General features: G+C 48.8%; 1 protein-coding gene across 1 annotated transcript in view; it reads right to left on the reverse strand.

Annotated features, from left to right (window-relative positions):
* Positions 1–912: 912 nt before the first annotated feature.
* Positions 913–13,322, reverse strand: part of FUT2 (fucosyltransferase 2 (H blood group)) — a 30,230-nt gene continuing 17,820 nt past the window's right edge. Inside the window, exons 2-3 of the mRNA XM_006208670.4 lie at positions 10,795–10,886; positions 913–2,109 (exon numbers count right to left, since the gene is read on the reverse strand). Of these exons, the coding sequence (XP_006208732.1) occupies positions 1,091–2,107 (1,017 nt within the window). The 5' untranslated portion in view covers positions 2,108–2,109; positions 10,795–10,886 and the 3' untranslated portion in view covers positions 913–1,090. The remainder of the gene's footprint in view (positions 2,110–10,794; positions 10,887–13,322) is intronic.

Consider the following 13,322-nt stretch of genomic DNA (forward strand, 5'->3'; position numbering starts at 1 on the left):
AATTGTCATTTTAAGCCGCTATGTTTTGTCAATGCAGCCCTTGAGGGCAGAGATCCTGTCTGTTAGGTTCACACCACACATGGTTACTACAAGGATGATGGACTCCCCTCGAGTTCATTGAGCCGTGCTGGTCTCTGAGTTCTCAGCATTAATCATCTGAGGCCCTAGAACCCAGGGTTGCAGAGGTGGGGCATATGGTCTTGGATTCACACCCAACTACTAGCCAAGATGGCTCTCTTGTGAAAACTGGAAAAAAAAGGTCTCTATTCTGGGTGGGCTAACTAGAAAAAAAAGTGAGCCCTCTGGGTGGGCTCCATCCCTAGGACACATGGCTGGGAGAGAAGACTGTGGGCTCTAGTTAAGCCCCACTTGACTCCTTGGCCAGGTGCCTTTGCTTAGTGACCTACCTGCACAATAACTCAGAGCTTTCCTATTTTGCACTCTATAGCCATTCTTCCCTTCTTCCTTGATACGAGCACCCCAATTTTCTTTCTGCAAACATCCGTGTCCTTCAGATGAGGCTGATTGATTTCCCAGCTGCAGAGGGCAAAGATTTCTTGATCTGAGGCTAAGTCAAGTCCAGGGTCTGATTCATCGTGCTTTGTAAGGAAGGAGTCATGTGGGCATGGGACTCACTTCTGGTCATTAAGACACAGGGCCACTTGCTGAGGTTTTGGAAGGCTTCTCACACTCTTCAAAAGGGACCTAAGATAAGAACAAACCTCTTTTTGCTGCCTTGGGAAGAGGCTGTCTGTGTGTGACACCTGGGTGTGTGGCAGCCATCTTGGGACCACGAGGGAGCCAATTTAAGAGATTAAGCAGCTCAACAAGATGGATGGAACTGGGGTCACTGATGATGTTCCTGAGCTGTTAAATTAACCCAGGAGATGTGCCACCTCTGCTCCTGTTGTGTGAGACTCATGAACATGTTACTTAAACAAGTTCATTGGGACTTTTGTTACTTGCAGCCTGAAGCATTCTGATACTAGGAGGAAGTGTCCTGGAACATGTAACAATGTGCTCCTCCTGCATTGGCACTGACCTTGGGGGAGCCAAAAAAGGAGAATGGGGTCCAGAGGACCAGCTAACATCAGTGCTTGAGTAGTGGGGACAGGTCTGCCTCAATTCCGATCCACTCTGGCAGGAAGGCTGCCTTGGGCTTAAAGACTTTGAGGAAGGGAGAGTCTGGGAGAGTGTAATTGGCTAGGTATATGGTCTCTCCACCTGCAAGGTAGGCGGCCCAGATCCCGAACGTCCCAATGGTCATGATGGTGTGGTTACACTGCATGAGCAGCGCAAAATCCTTGGCTGGTGAGCCTTCATTGCCACTGCCGGCAAACACCACATCCCCACGGGAGGCATCAATGTTTTCCCGGCACCAGGCCATGCCGTTGCTGGAGACCACAAAGATGGGGGCGCTGTAGCGAGTCCGGAACCAGTTCAGGGCCTGCTCTAGGTATCGCCGGTCAGCGACCACGCCCTTCCACACGTTGGGCATAACGTGAACGTAGTCCCCCCGGCGCACGTGGACCCCCACGAAGGTGCTCGGCCGGCTCCCATTCACCTGCAGACCCCGCAGAAAACTCTGGGCCTCCTCCCGCAGGTGGTCGTGAAGGGTGAACTCCTGGAGGATCTCGGCGCGCAGGTGGTGGTAGAAGGTCCAGGAGCAGGGGTAGCCGGTGAGGCGCACGTACTCCCCCGGGATGTGGCGGTACTGGTCCTCCATCCAGTCGTTCAGGTGGTAGTTCCGCCAGGGGATCCTGCTGGCCGTGGTGTCGTGCAGGACGGGGAGGGTGATTCTGAAGATGGGGGCCAGAGTGCTGTGCATCTGGGGCGGGATGAAGGCCGGCCGCCCGTTCATCTTGGCCAAGGCGTACAGGGTGGCGTACTCCCCCATCTGGTTCCCCAGGCGGCCTATTGCATTGATCGTCCACATACCCTTCCGCGGGGGGCTGGAGGGAGTCTCCACCATCTTTGACTCCAGCATCTCTAACTCCCACGAGGGTTGCATCTTCACCAGCCGCTGCTGAAGGTGAAATATGGTGGAAGCCGCGAAGACAAAGAGGATGAAGGGGGCCGTGGGGAAGAAGAAAGTTGCTGTGTGCATGGCTGTCAGGGGAGGGAGAGCAGGGACAGTTAGCTTGGGGGATGGAGGCCCTGGGGTGGCCATGAAGCTGGCAGCGCAGTTGTGTGTGCAGACACTATGTGGTTGTGTGTGTGTGTGGATTTACTTCGTGTGTGCATGTAGTGTGAATACTCAGGTACACGTATGCATCTCTGCAGTGCGTGCTATGTGGATGTGTTTACACTGGATTCATATGTGCGTGTTTACACATGTAGATATATGTGCATTGTGTGTGTTCACATGGCATGCGCATTGTATAAGTATGTATGGATATCCATATATTGTGTATGTAGGTAAGTGTGTGTGCACACAAATGGACATCATATGCACAGTGTATATTGTAACGCATGTGTACATGCAGGCACACCTCATTCTATTCTGCTTCCAGATGCCGCAGTGTTTACAAATGGAAGGTTTGTGGCAACCCTGTGTTAAATATAATTAATTTAAATTAATGTACATTGATATTTTAGACATAATGCTGTTGCACACTTAGTAGACTACAGTATAGGGTAAACGTCACTTTTGTATTCACTGGGGAACCAAAAAATTTGTGCGACTTGCTTTATTGCAATCATCACTTTATTGTGGTGGTCTGGAACTGAACCTGAAATATCTCTGAGTTACATCTGTATTGTGTACATGTACGGGTGTGTTTTTTATATATATATATAGTGTGCAGTTGTCTGTGGCTAGATAGCATGTGTGTGTATGTGAGTCTGTGTATATATATGCATACATTATATTGTATGTTTAAATGGGAGTGTTTACAGACTGTGAGTATACATGTATGGTGTCTATATGTGATGAACACCAGTGTATGAATCTACTAATTACTGGGGATCCAGTTTCAAGAGATGTCCACCTTGACATGCCTGCCTATCTGTATCCCCTTCGAAGGGAAACTGCCCTTCCATCATGAGCTCAACCACTTGATCTGGCCACCCTCCTGGCTGTAGATGACCGAACATGAGATAGACACCTGGGTCCCCGGTGGCTTCTCTTTTCCTTAGCTGAGGCGTTGAGAAGTGTAAGTTGGCTCTAAAAGACCAGTTGGCCAATTTTCTCTTGAGCTTTTTTACTGAAAGCCTCAGAGGCAGTTGGTTTTTCCCCTCATGACATTGTTCGGTGTCCAAAAATTCTGTTCAATTCTGACTCTATCTACCTGGACTTAGTATCAGATCCTGCAAGTTCAACAGTTACGTTCCATCAGACTGTCCCCAACTTCAGACACCAGTTGCAAGCCCTGGGCTATTCATACTTCTGATTGACCAGCTATAGATCAGGGTTCCTGTGTCCCCTCTCCAGGTTTGATAATTTGCTAGAATGGCTCATAGAACTCAGGAAGGCACTTTGCTTGTGTTTACTAGTTAATTATAAAGGAGACAAATCAGTAATCAGAAGAAGAGGTCCTTAGGACAAGGTCCAGAAGGGTTCTGAGCACAGAGCTTCTGTCCCCTTGGAGTTGGGGCAGATCATCCTCCTAGCTCATGTTTGCTAATTCAGAAGCTCCCTGAAACCCATTCTTTGGGGTTTTCATGGAGGTATCATTGTGGAGGCACGACTGATCAAATCATTAGCCACTGGTGTTGAACTCGATGTCTAGTCTCTCTCTCGTCTCCAGAGCTGGGGTGGGTGGGGTGGTGAGGGTGAAAGTGCCAATCTTCTAATGGAGGTTTGGTCTTTCTGGTGACCAGCTCCCATCCTGAAGCTATCTAGAGGGCTGGCAAGAGTCGCCTCATCAGTATAAAAGACATTCGTATCGCTTATCGATCAGGAAATGTCAAGGCTTCTAGGTGCTATGTGCCAGGAACTGGGGACAAAGATCACAGATGATTCTATGAAACCATGACAGGTGATGTTGAAAGGGAGCATAGGAGTTGGTGCAGCTGGGATGTGTCAGTTGCAAACTGAAGCAGAGGGAGCCAATTACCAGAAAACACCTGAAGAGATGGATGTGCAGAGACTTCAAGAGAACTTCAATTCCTGCTCAAGAAATCCCAGAAAATCTGCTTATATTTCTTTTGGGTTTTTTTGGGCAGGGGGTGGGGGGAGATTAGGTATTTATTTATTTATTTATTATTTTTAATGGAGGCACCAGGGATTGAACCCAGGACCCTGTGCATGCTAAGCACATGCTCTACCATTGAGCTATACCCTCCCTCCACCACACACACACACACACACACACACACTTATATTTGAATGAGTATACAACCTGTTCTTTTCAACTCTGGTTACAACAGAAATTAGTTCCTAGGATAGGGTGGTTGCATAGCCCAGACCTTCTGAGAACACACAGGAGTCACTATGGTGTTATAGGAGGTAAGGGACTTGGAGAATTCCCCATCCTGGGACATGAATCTTGACCCAGTGGTTTGTAGAGTGAAGCTGTTAATTAAGCTGTTGGCTGGGATTCTTTAGAACAAATTAAAGGTCCCCAAAGGATGAGACTTTGAAGATAAGGTTGCTGAGCAAAAGTAAAGCAGTTGTAAGAAAAGAAAAGCAGGAAACAAGTCGGTTCTGACTCCCCATTATGCGGCTAGAAGCCAGTAAGGGAAAGCTGAACAGGACAATTACTTAATGTCATCACAGTTAATACCTTGTTATCGCCAAAGATTACATCTAGAAATGACTGATAGGCTTTGTCATCTTGCAGTCTAGGTGGGACCAGCACACGTTGCCACAGTGGAAGGCCAGGAGTGGCACCTAATTGTGTAAGATGCGGCTCCAAGAGAACAGGAATGGAGACGTCTGGGAGGAGTCAAAGGAATGATGTTCTCTCAGCTTTTCCAAAGACTTCCCTCTTCCTTCTCTGTGAATGTGAGGTTCCCACCCACGTATTAAAACCTCTTCCTTATGAGCAGGCTATAATCGCAGCATATCCTGGAGACTTTGCACCAAGGTAGATGAAAGATAAAGATTTCTATTTGATTTGGTCTAGGGCTCGTGTTCATGGTCAAACTACTGAACCAAGTGGCCACTAAGAAGAGAACATTGGGGTTAAATCAAGCTAGTTGTGACCTGGCTGAAGCTGGGAAGGTGCCAGAAGCTATGCAGGTATGGTCCTTTTGGGTTAATTGTGGCTGATAGAAAGTTAGCAGAGGGCCATCACTAAAAAGTCTACCAATAACAAACGCTGGGAAGGGTATGGAGAAAAGGGAACCCCCCTGCCCTGTTTGTGGGAATGTAATTTGGTGCAACTAGTATGGAAAATAGTACAGAAATTCCTTAAAAAACTAAAGTTACCATATGATCCAGAGGAACCATTAATTAGAAGATACATGCACACCAATGTTCACAGCAGCACTATTTACAATAGCCAAGATGTGGAAGCAACCTGAATGTCCACTGACAAATGACTGGAAAAAGATGTTGTATATCTGTACACACACACACACACACACACACACACACACAATGGAATACTACTTAGCCATTAAAAAGAATGAAATAATGCCATTAGCAGCAACATGGATGGATCTAGAGATGATCATACTAAGTGAAGTAAGTCAGACAGAGAAAGACAAATATATAATGTCACTTATATGTGGAATCTAAAAAAAATGATACAAATGAACTTATTTGCAAAACAGAAACAGACTTTCAGACATAGAAAACAAACATGGTTACCAAAAGGGACGGGGTGGGGGGAGGGATAAATTAGGTGTTTGAGATTAGCAGATGTGTTACATGTAACAAACTATTATATATAAAATAGGAAAACAACAAAGTCCTACTGTACAGCACAGGGAACTATATTCAATATCCTGTAATAACCTATAATGAAAAATAGTATGAAAAAGAATACATATATATGCATATCTATGCTGTACACCAGAAACTAACACAACATTGTAAATCAACTATACTCCGAAAAAAAAGTTAGCAAAAGACCAAATGTAGCAATATCCCTGCTTCTGATTTATAAGTCACTGAAACCCTTGAGCTATTAAGAGCACATAAGCGTTATCTTTCCAGAAGAGATTCAGGCTTATCAACTACATGCCTGGATTTGAATTGAACCAACTCAGCTGTGGGGGTGGGCCCTTTGGGCCATCCCCAGGTGTTGAGCCCAACCAGAAATAGCTTCCTGGTGGCACAACCTCCTCTAACCCCTTTTGACTTGAAAGAAAGGAGTCAGGGAGGCTGGGGTGACTGAATAAGGTTCATTTCAAAGCTCAGCTGAGTCTCAGTCTTACTGCCCGCAAGTTCCATGTGAGGTCCTTCCTCCTGGCCACTGAAAGTGCAACCTCCGTTCACTCAGCTCTGTATGGAATGTACTTGACACAGTGAGCCGGACAGGACTTGTCTCTCTCTGGTTAAGCACACACCCTCTGGCTGCGGGCTGCTGACTGCCAGCTCCCACAGCTATCTCTGAGGATTAAAACCGTGCCTGGCACATACACACATGCAGTCAGTTTTTCTTCTTCTTTTTCCTAATGGAGGTACTGGGGCTTGAACCTAGGACCTCATCCATGCTAAGCGCATGCTCTAACACTGAGCTATTACCACCCCCCTCCATCAACTTTTGATATTATCCCATATAAAGCAAAAGATGCTGTCTGTATGGGCTCTGGGCCAGTGACCAGTTGGTTCCCATGTTGTATATTGGGTGTATGGGTAAATGGTCAAATCTAGCCCTTAGAACACAGATCATAGAATTGGGGGGAGTCACACATGAATGTGATGAGGGCAGGCCCAGAGGAGGAATCCGTTTCATCAGAGGTGGTGAATTCTGAGATCAACTAAGGTCGCCCCATACATCAGAGACAGATCCTGTGGACAGAGCTGACTTTGGGAGGTTATATCTCTGCGGAGTGATTGAGTATATCTGTGATTCACCTGCCATGACTGAGGTTTGATTTTTTTTTAATGGCATTAAATGCATAAGATAAAGAGTGCAGGTGATGGGCGATCATGATGTGCACTGTATTAAGGAAGTGTATTTTTGCTTGCCCAGCCCACAGACCTTGTTACAGCCTGTTATGGGTTGAATTGTATCCCTCTGAAAAACATATATTGAAATCTTAACCCCTTGGTCCCTCAGAATGTGACCTGATTTGGAGACAGGGTCTTTACAGAGGTGACCAAGATATAATGAGGTTACCATGAGGTTGGCGCTAATCCAAGAGGATGGGTGACTTTATAAAAGGCAAAACCACAGCCCATAGTACATCACAAGACAACGACTGGCCCAAGGATGGCCCATCCACTGGACAGGCTATGATGCTTGGGGGTGGGAGCTGGCTCCAGAGAGTAAGTTGTACCAAGAAGATTCTCTCCCTTGGGAACTGGAAGTTAGAAGCCCAGAGACTGTGGCCCGTTGATTGTGGGCTGGGCAGCTAAAGGGCCTCTGAGGGCCCAGCTGAGGCAGCACATGAAGCCCTGTCTAAGATGAATGGGAGAAATCTGTGAGCAGAGGGGATTCAGCCCTGAGAATCAAAATCAATGAAGATCCTAGAGAGAGGTGAAAGTGTCTTGTGGTCCTAATGTTCTTGGTTCCTGTTCCCTCAAGGCCACGTGGCATTTCATTCTGGTCCAGAACCCACCCCTGATTCTGGGTGGAGAGGAACCCTCTGGGGACTGGGAAGCAGGAAGAAGCTGCGGGAAGGAGGAGGGAGCCCCACGGTAGGAGGAGGCAAGCCTTCTGAGGAATGGCCTCTGCTTTCTTCCCACTGTGGTCCTCTCTTCCCTTCTCCAACTGGACAGTGAGTCCTTGAAGGGTAAGGGGTAGACTTGGCACCTCTGTCTGGCTCCCCGCTGGCCAAGGATGGGACTTGGGACACCGGGGGCCAGGGGGAATGCTTGGGGGAAGGCAGAAGGATGGAGGGAAGGAAGTGAGAGGGGGAAGGAGGAGAGAGAGATGGAAAAAGAGACCAAAAAAAGAGAAAGAGGGGGAAATAGAAAGATAAGGAGGAAAAGACAAGGACAGAACCAAAGACAGGGAGAGAGACAGACAAACAGAGACTGAGACAGAGAGGAAGAGGGAGGCAGGGAAAGGAAGACAGGAAGAAAGAAACAGACAGAGACAGGAATAGAAAGACAAAAGCAGATACAGAGACAGAGAGGCAGAGACAGAGACAGAGAGAAAAGAGGCAGATGGACAAGATGGATCTTACACCACTTGGGTGCCACCTCCAGTCTCTGCTCTGTCCTCGTTCTCTCCTTCTCCAGGACAGTCCCTTTGGGATCTCTCAGTCTCAGAGTCTTCTTACACATACGTTAATAGGTGCTCAGGAGACACATGCAGAAGGGGTACAAGTTCTACCTCTGTCAAGTCCCCCTCTGGCCCCATTTGTTTTTTTCTCCCCCTCTCACTGAGTCTCTGCCAACATCTCCCTGCCTCATTCATTTCCCTACATCCCTACCTTTTTCCTTGCTTTTTTTCCCCCCATCTCCATTTCCCAGCACCTACTGGGTGAAAAAATGAATATTGGAAGAAGAGATTTTCACAATCAAACCTCCTCATCTCTGGACTGGCAGCCAGTGCCTTAAAGGTCCCCTTGAAAATTTGTTTACAGCAGACAGAAAGACAAGAAGGCCAGTTTCCTCTGGGTAAGAAAAAATGCAGAATATTCTAGAACTATGGCTCTCAGTCTCCCTAGGTGTTCCCTCCCTTCTTATCCGGAAAAGGAGATGGGCCACTGCTGAGGGGCCTAACTGGCCTGTAGACCTCAGCCCCCTGACCTTGACCAAAGCTCTGACCTTGACTGAGGCTGCAGGGAGGGGAGGAGGAGGTGGGAAGAGCCTCACAGGCTGTAACCCAGGGTCTGGGAGTGTGGGCCTCGCTGTGAGGCTCTGAAAGATTCAGGTTTGGAGAGAAGCTCTGTGAGTTGTGGGCAGAAGCCTCTAATTATCTGTAGGATCTTGACCAAGGGTCTGTGCCTCTCAGTGTCAACATCCAAAAATTGGAGGTAATAATAACAGCACCGCTCTGCAGGGCTGCGGCGGGATGCGCGCCAAGCGGGCCGGTCCTGTCTTCCGTGGCAGGGGACACACCCCAAACTCACATTAACGTCGGGCTGAAACCAAGTGTCCTGTCTCTCGTGCCCCCCTTCCTGCAGTTTTATCTTAGTAAATTTTAACAACAACCTGGAAAGCAGGTGTAAGCACGTCCATTTGAAAGCTAAGGAAACTAAGGCTCAGCGACTGGTCAGAGAGGAGGGTGGGTGGCAGGCCTGGGGGAGGGCCAGGGCTGGGGCGGGTGCTGGCGAGGAGGGGAGGAAACTGGGAAAGCGGCTCGCTGATGTCATCAGTGGGGAACTTTGGGGAAAGCCAGCAGCTGGAGTCTGGACCAGAGGCAGCTTCTGGCAAATTGGAGGAACCTGCCTTTCCCCCATTCCTCTGAGGTCAGGAAGTACATCTCCTTACCTGCCCTCAGTCTTATAGCTGCATTAGGCCTTGGAGTGAGGGGTCAAGGCCCCTTCCTCCACCTTGGTCCCTGGGTGGGGGGTCACCCCTTGAGGGGCTGCAGGAGGATACAGAACAGAAAAGAGCCCCAACTTCAAAGGAGGAATGAAGCCTTCAGGTCTCTCAGCAAAGAGGCCACCAAAATCTGCGGATAGCTTCTTTTCAACTTTCTCCATCTGGTCCCCTTCTCTCTACCCAGGCCTGGCCTCATCCTCTCCTCTCTTGGGAGGCTGGCCACTGCCTCCTCGCCTCCATTCCTGCCCCACATGAGAGCTGACCCTGCCTCCTCCTCAGTTCACAGCCCTTCTGGGCGTCCTGTCCCCTCCCCCCACCCCACCCCCCCCGCGCCCCCAGGCTTTGTCACCAGGGAGTAACCCCAACACTCCCCTTCCTCAAGCCCAGTTCTGTCACACCCTGGGATTTGCCAGACCTGTTCCTTCGGCTCTGAAAGCCCCTCCCTACCCTTTCCAGCCTCCTTCCCCCAGGTCAGCTCAGGTCAATCAGCTGAGTCCCGGCCTCGCTGCCAGCTCCCCGCTCTCCCTCCGCTCTCCCTCCGCTAGGCATGGACAGGTTTGCGCTGTCCATCCCTATCCCCGAAATTCACACTATCACCACAACCCTGGGGAAGAGCTTAAGACAAAAATGTTGGGCTCCACTTAGAAATCTCCAACTCTATTCTCAGACTTAGGACAGAAATGGTGACTCAGGATGGGATAAAGAAGCCAGGGATCAGGCCACTTCCCGGATAAGGGCTGCCCTGGGGGTGGGGCCTGCGGCCTGGGGGTGGGGCCTGCCGCCCGTGGTCTCTAAGCATCAGGGTCCTGCAGTCTGTCTCCATCTCAGATGGGACCAAGATGGGACCAGGTCATTCAAGTTACTATCAGGCCGGTCCTGGCTTGCCATTGTCAGGTTGTCTCAGGTCGGTTCCAGGGAAATGGTGACGGGAGGGAGGGAGGGTGGGAGGGAGGAAGGAAGCCGGTGGCCTTGGAGGGGGAAGGGAGAGCGATGGGGACGGAGAGGGAAGGGGGTTCAAGTAACCGATCTGCAAGGAAGGAAGGTGGTGGGAGCTGAGAAAGGCAGCCGGCTAGGGGGCTGCCGGGAGGTCAGGTGGCCCGTGTGCTGGGGCCAGAGGAGGTGGGCGCTGAATCTCTGGGTTCAAGTCCCTCCCCAGCCTTCTGTCCCGCGCGCGCGCGTGCGCGTGTGTAACGCGAGTGGGCTGCGGGTGTGGGGAAAAACTCCCCCTCACCATCTCTCACCTGGTTCTGGCTGGACGACAAAGTGGCAGCTCAGCGTGCTCCCTCCCCTCAGGGACGACTTCTCACTCAGAATCTGCCAAACCTTCCAGCACCTGTGGCCAGAAAACCCCGCCCAGAATCTGTTCAGCCTCTGGGAGCCTGTGAGAGGCAGGGTGCCGGAGCTGCCAGAGCCAGTTGAGCCCAAGCTCCTCCTTCCTCCCCAGGTGCCAGGTGCTGCCAGGATGTAGACATGGAAGGCAGCCTGGAGAAGGAGGACTGAGTCCTGCTGGCCTTGGCTCTTCCAGACTCAGCCTTCTCAGGGTCCTACATTTATTTGGGCAAACAACTGTTAGCAGTTACCTGGCCTCCCAACCTCATTCCTCCTTCACACCAATTCCGTGAGAGAGACACTCGTGTGCCCTACAGCACAGCTGAGAAACCCAAGACACACAGAGGTGAAGGCACTTGCCCAAGGTCACAGAGCTAGAAAGTCGCAGAGGCTGGAATATGAAACCAGGCAGGGTAGAATTTTGGAGAACACCTGGCAAATAGCAACTCTTCTCAGTTTCCCTTATTTAAAAAAAGATTCTCTTGGGAAAAGACCATTTTGCATCTCTTAATGGTATATTATGGGTCCAAGCAATGCTCAAGATTGCAGAAGCGTTTTACTGGAGGGGTGGGTGGTGAGGCGGGCATCACCAGAGTCCACAGCACTCCTAACACTGAAAGAGGGACAAGTGGCCCTCTGGATACCTCCCCTACTGGTGACATGTACAAATGCCCTCCTTCCGTCCCCACAAGGGAAAAAAAAAAGGGCTTGAATCCAATCAAGTCTCCCACTGTAATCATCAGTTTTTAGAAAACAAGAGGACAAAGTGTCCAGTGTCTTAACAACATGAGGACGAAAACAGCCAGTAGGACGCCGTCTACAGGACAAATGACCCGGTTTCCCCCATGACTGAATGATGTGGAAAAAAGCAGCAAATTGAGAGGGGTACTTATAATATATGCAAAGCAGATTTGGGGCTCAGAAATAGAGAATCAGATTTTTCACCGGTATGGATGTCTAACAGATTGTTCAAAAGTCATGAGTGGGATTGGCTGATACAAACTACTATGTACAGAATAGAGAAACAACAAGGTCCTACTGTATAGCACAGAGAACTATATTCAATGGCTTGTAGTAACTGTACTGGAAAAGAATATGTATATATGTATGTATGTATAACTGAATCACTATGCTGTACACCAGAAACTATTACAACACAGTAAATAAAAAAAAAGTCATGGGGTTATGGGGCGATTCTTCACTGTGTAACTTTTAGCAGCCCTGGCCCTCAGTCACTAAACGATGTGTTAGCGCCAGACAACCATTGTGACAACTAAAAATGCCTCCCGAGGAACAGTACTCCTGAATTGGGAACTACTACCCTAACACCCTAACCCTTCTTGGGGACCAGGGGTGTGCTGGTAAACTCTTAACAACCATCTCTCTTGAGAAGAAAACCCTGCTTGGTAGCATTTGTCAATTTCCACGATCTAAAAACTCCCACCATGGTCAATTTCAAGCTACCAACAGGACACTGTGAGTCACAGAATTGGAAAGATGTGCACAGCAAAACACGGTTATATCCCCGCCATGCAGACAACAGAGAGAAATAACCGCAAGATAGATTATTGTACAATGTAGTAAGATAATTAGGGCGTGATGAGTTTTGAGCACTCGTTCCCTGTTGTGTAATATATTCAATTGTAAGTGGTATAATTTAATTCTAGGTAATGCTGTGCTTAACAAACAGCAGGCAGCATTCCTAGAAATTTAACTATCAGCTCTCTCTGAAGAGGTGTGTGCTGACTCCAACACACCACTGCTTGGGATCTACATCGCTTGTCTTTGATGCTCCATTCTGGGACTGCCAGTGTCCCCTCTAGGCTGCTCTGGAAAGGTCCAGGTCAAACAGGGCTATTACGGCTTGGGGGCTGGGGGGGAGGGGCTACCATGTCTGTCACTCTCCACTATAGTCCCCAGACTATACCTTCTGTGATTCTATCTGCTCAGATATTTAATGAAGCACATACTATATTCTGGATTTCTTCTGGGGGCAAGGGTATGAGAATCTCTGGGAACTTTAGTACCTGACCAGTATTTGTGAAATAAATTCCTGCAATTAGTATTGTCACTCAGAACTTTGCAAAAGTCTATTTGGTATTCAGTCGTAAAAAGGACTGAAGCACCGATGCACGCTATAACATAGATGGACTAGGAAGACACGCAAAGTGAAAGGAGCCAGGTACAAAAGGCTGCTTACTGTCTGATTACTTATATGATGTGTCCTGAGTGGGCAAATCAAGAGAGACAGAGAGTAGATTAGTGATTGCCAGGGGCCAGGGTGGGGGAATGGGCGTGAGGAGTGATTGCTATAGGTACTGGTTTTTTCTGAGGGAATGGAAATGATCTGGAATTCAATAGTGGTGATGCTTGCATAACATTGTGAGTGTGCTAAAACCCCCTCTATCATACACCTTAAAATGGCAAATTGATGACTGCC

Source organism: Vicugna pacos, chromosome 9, assembly GCF_048564905.1.
Source record: "Vicugna pacos chromosome 9, VicPac4, whole genome shotgun sequence".
Classification (NCBI taxonomy): domain Eukaryota; kingdom Metazoa; phylum Chordata; class Mammalia; order Artiodactyla; family Camelidae; genus Vicugna; species Vicugna pacos.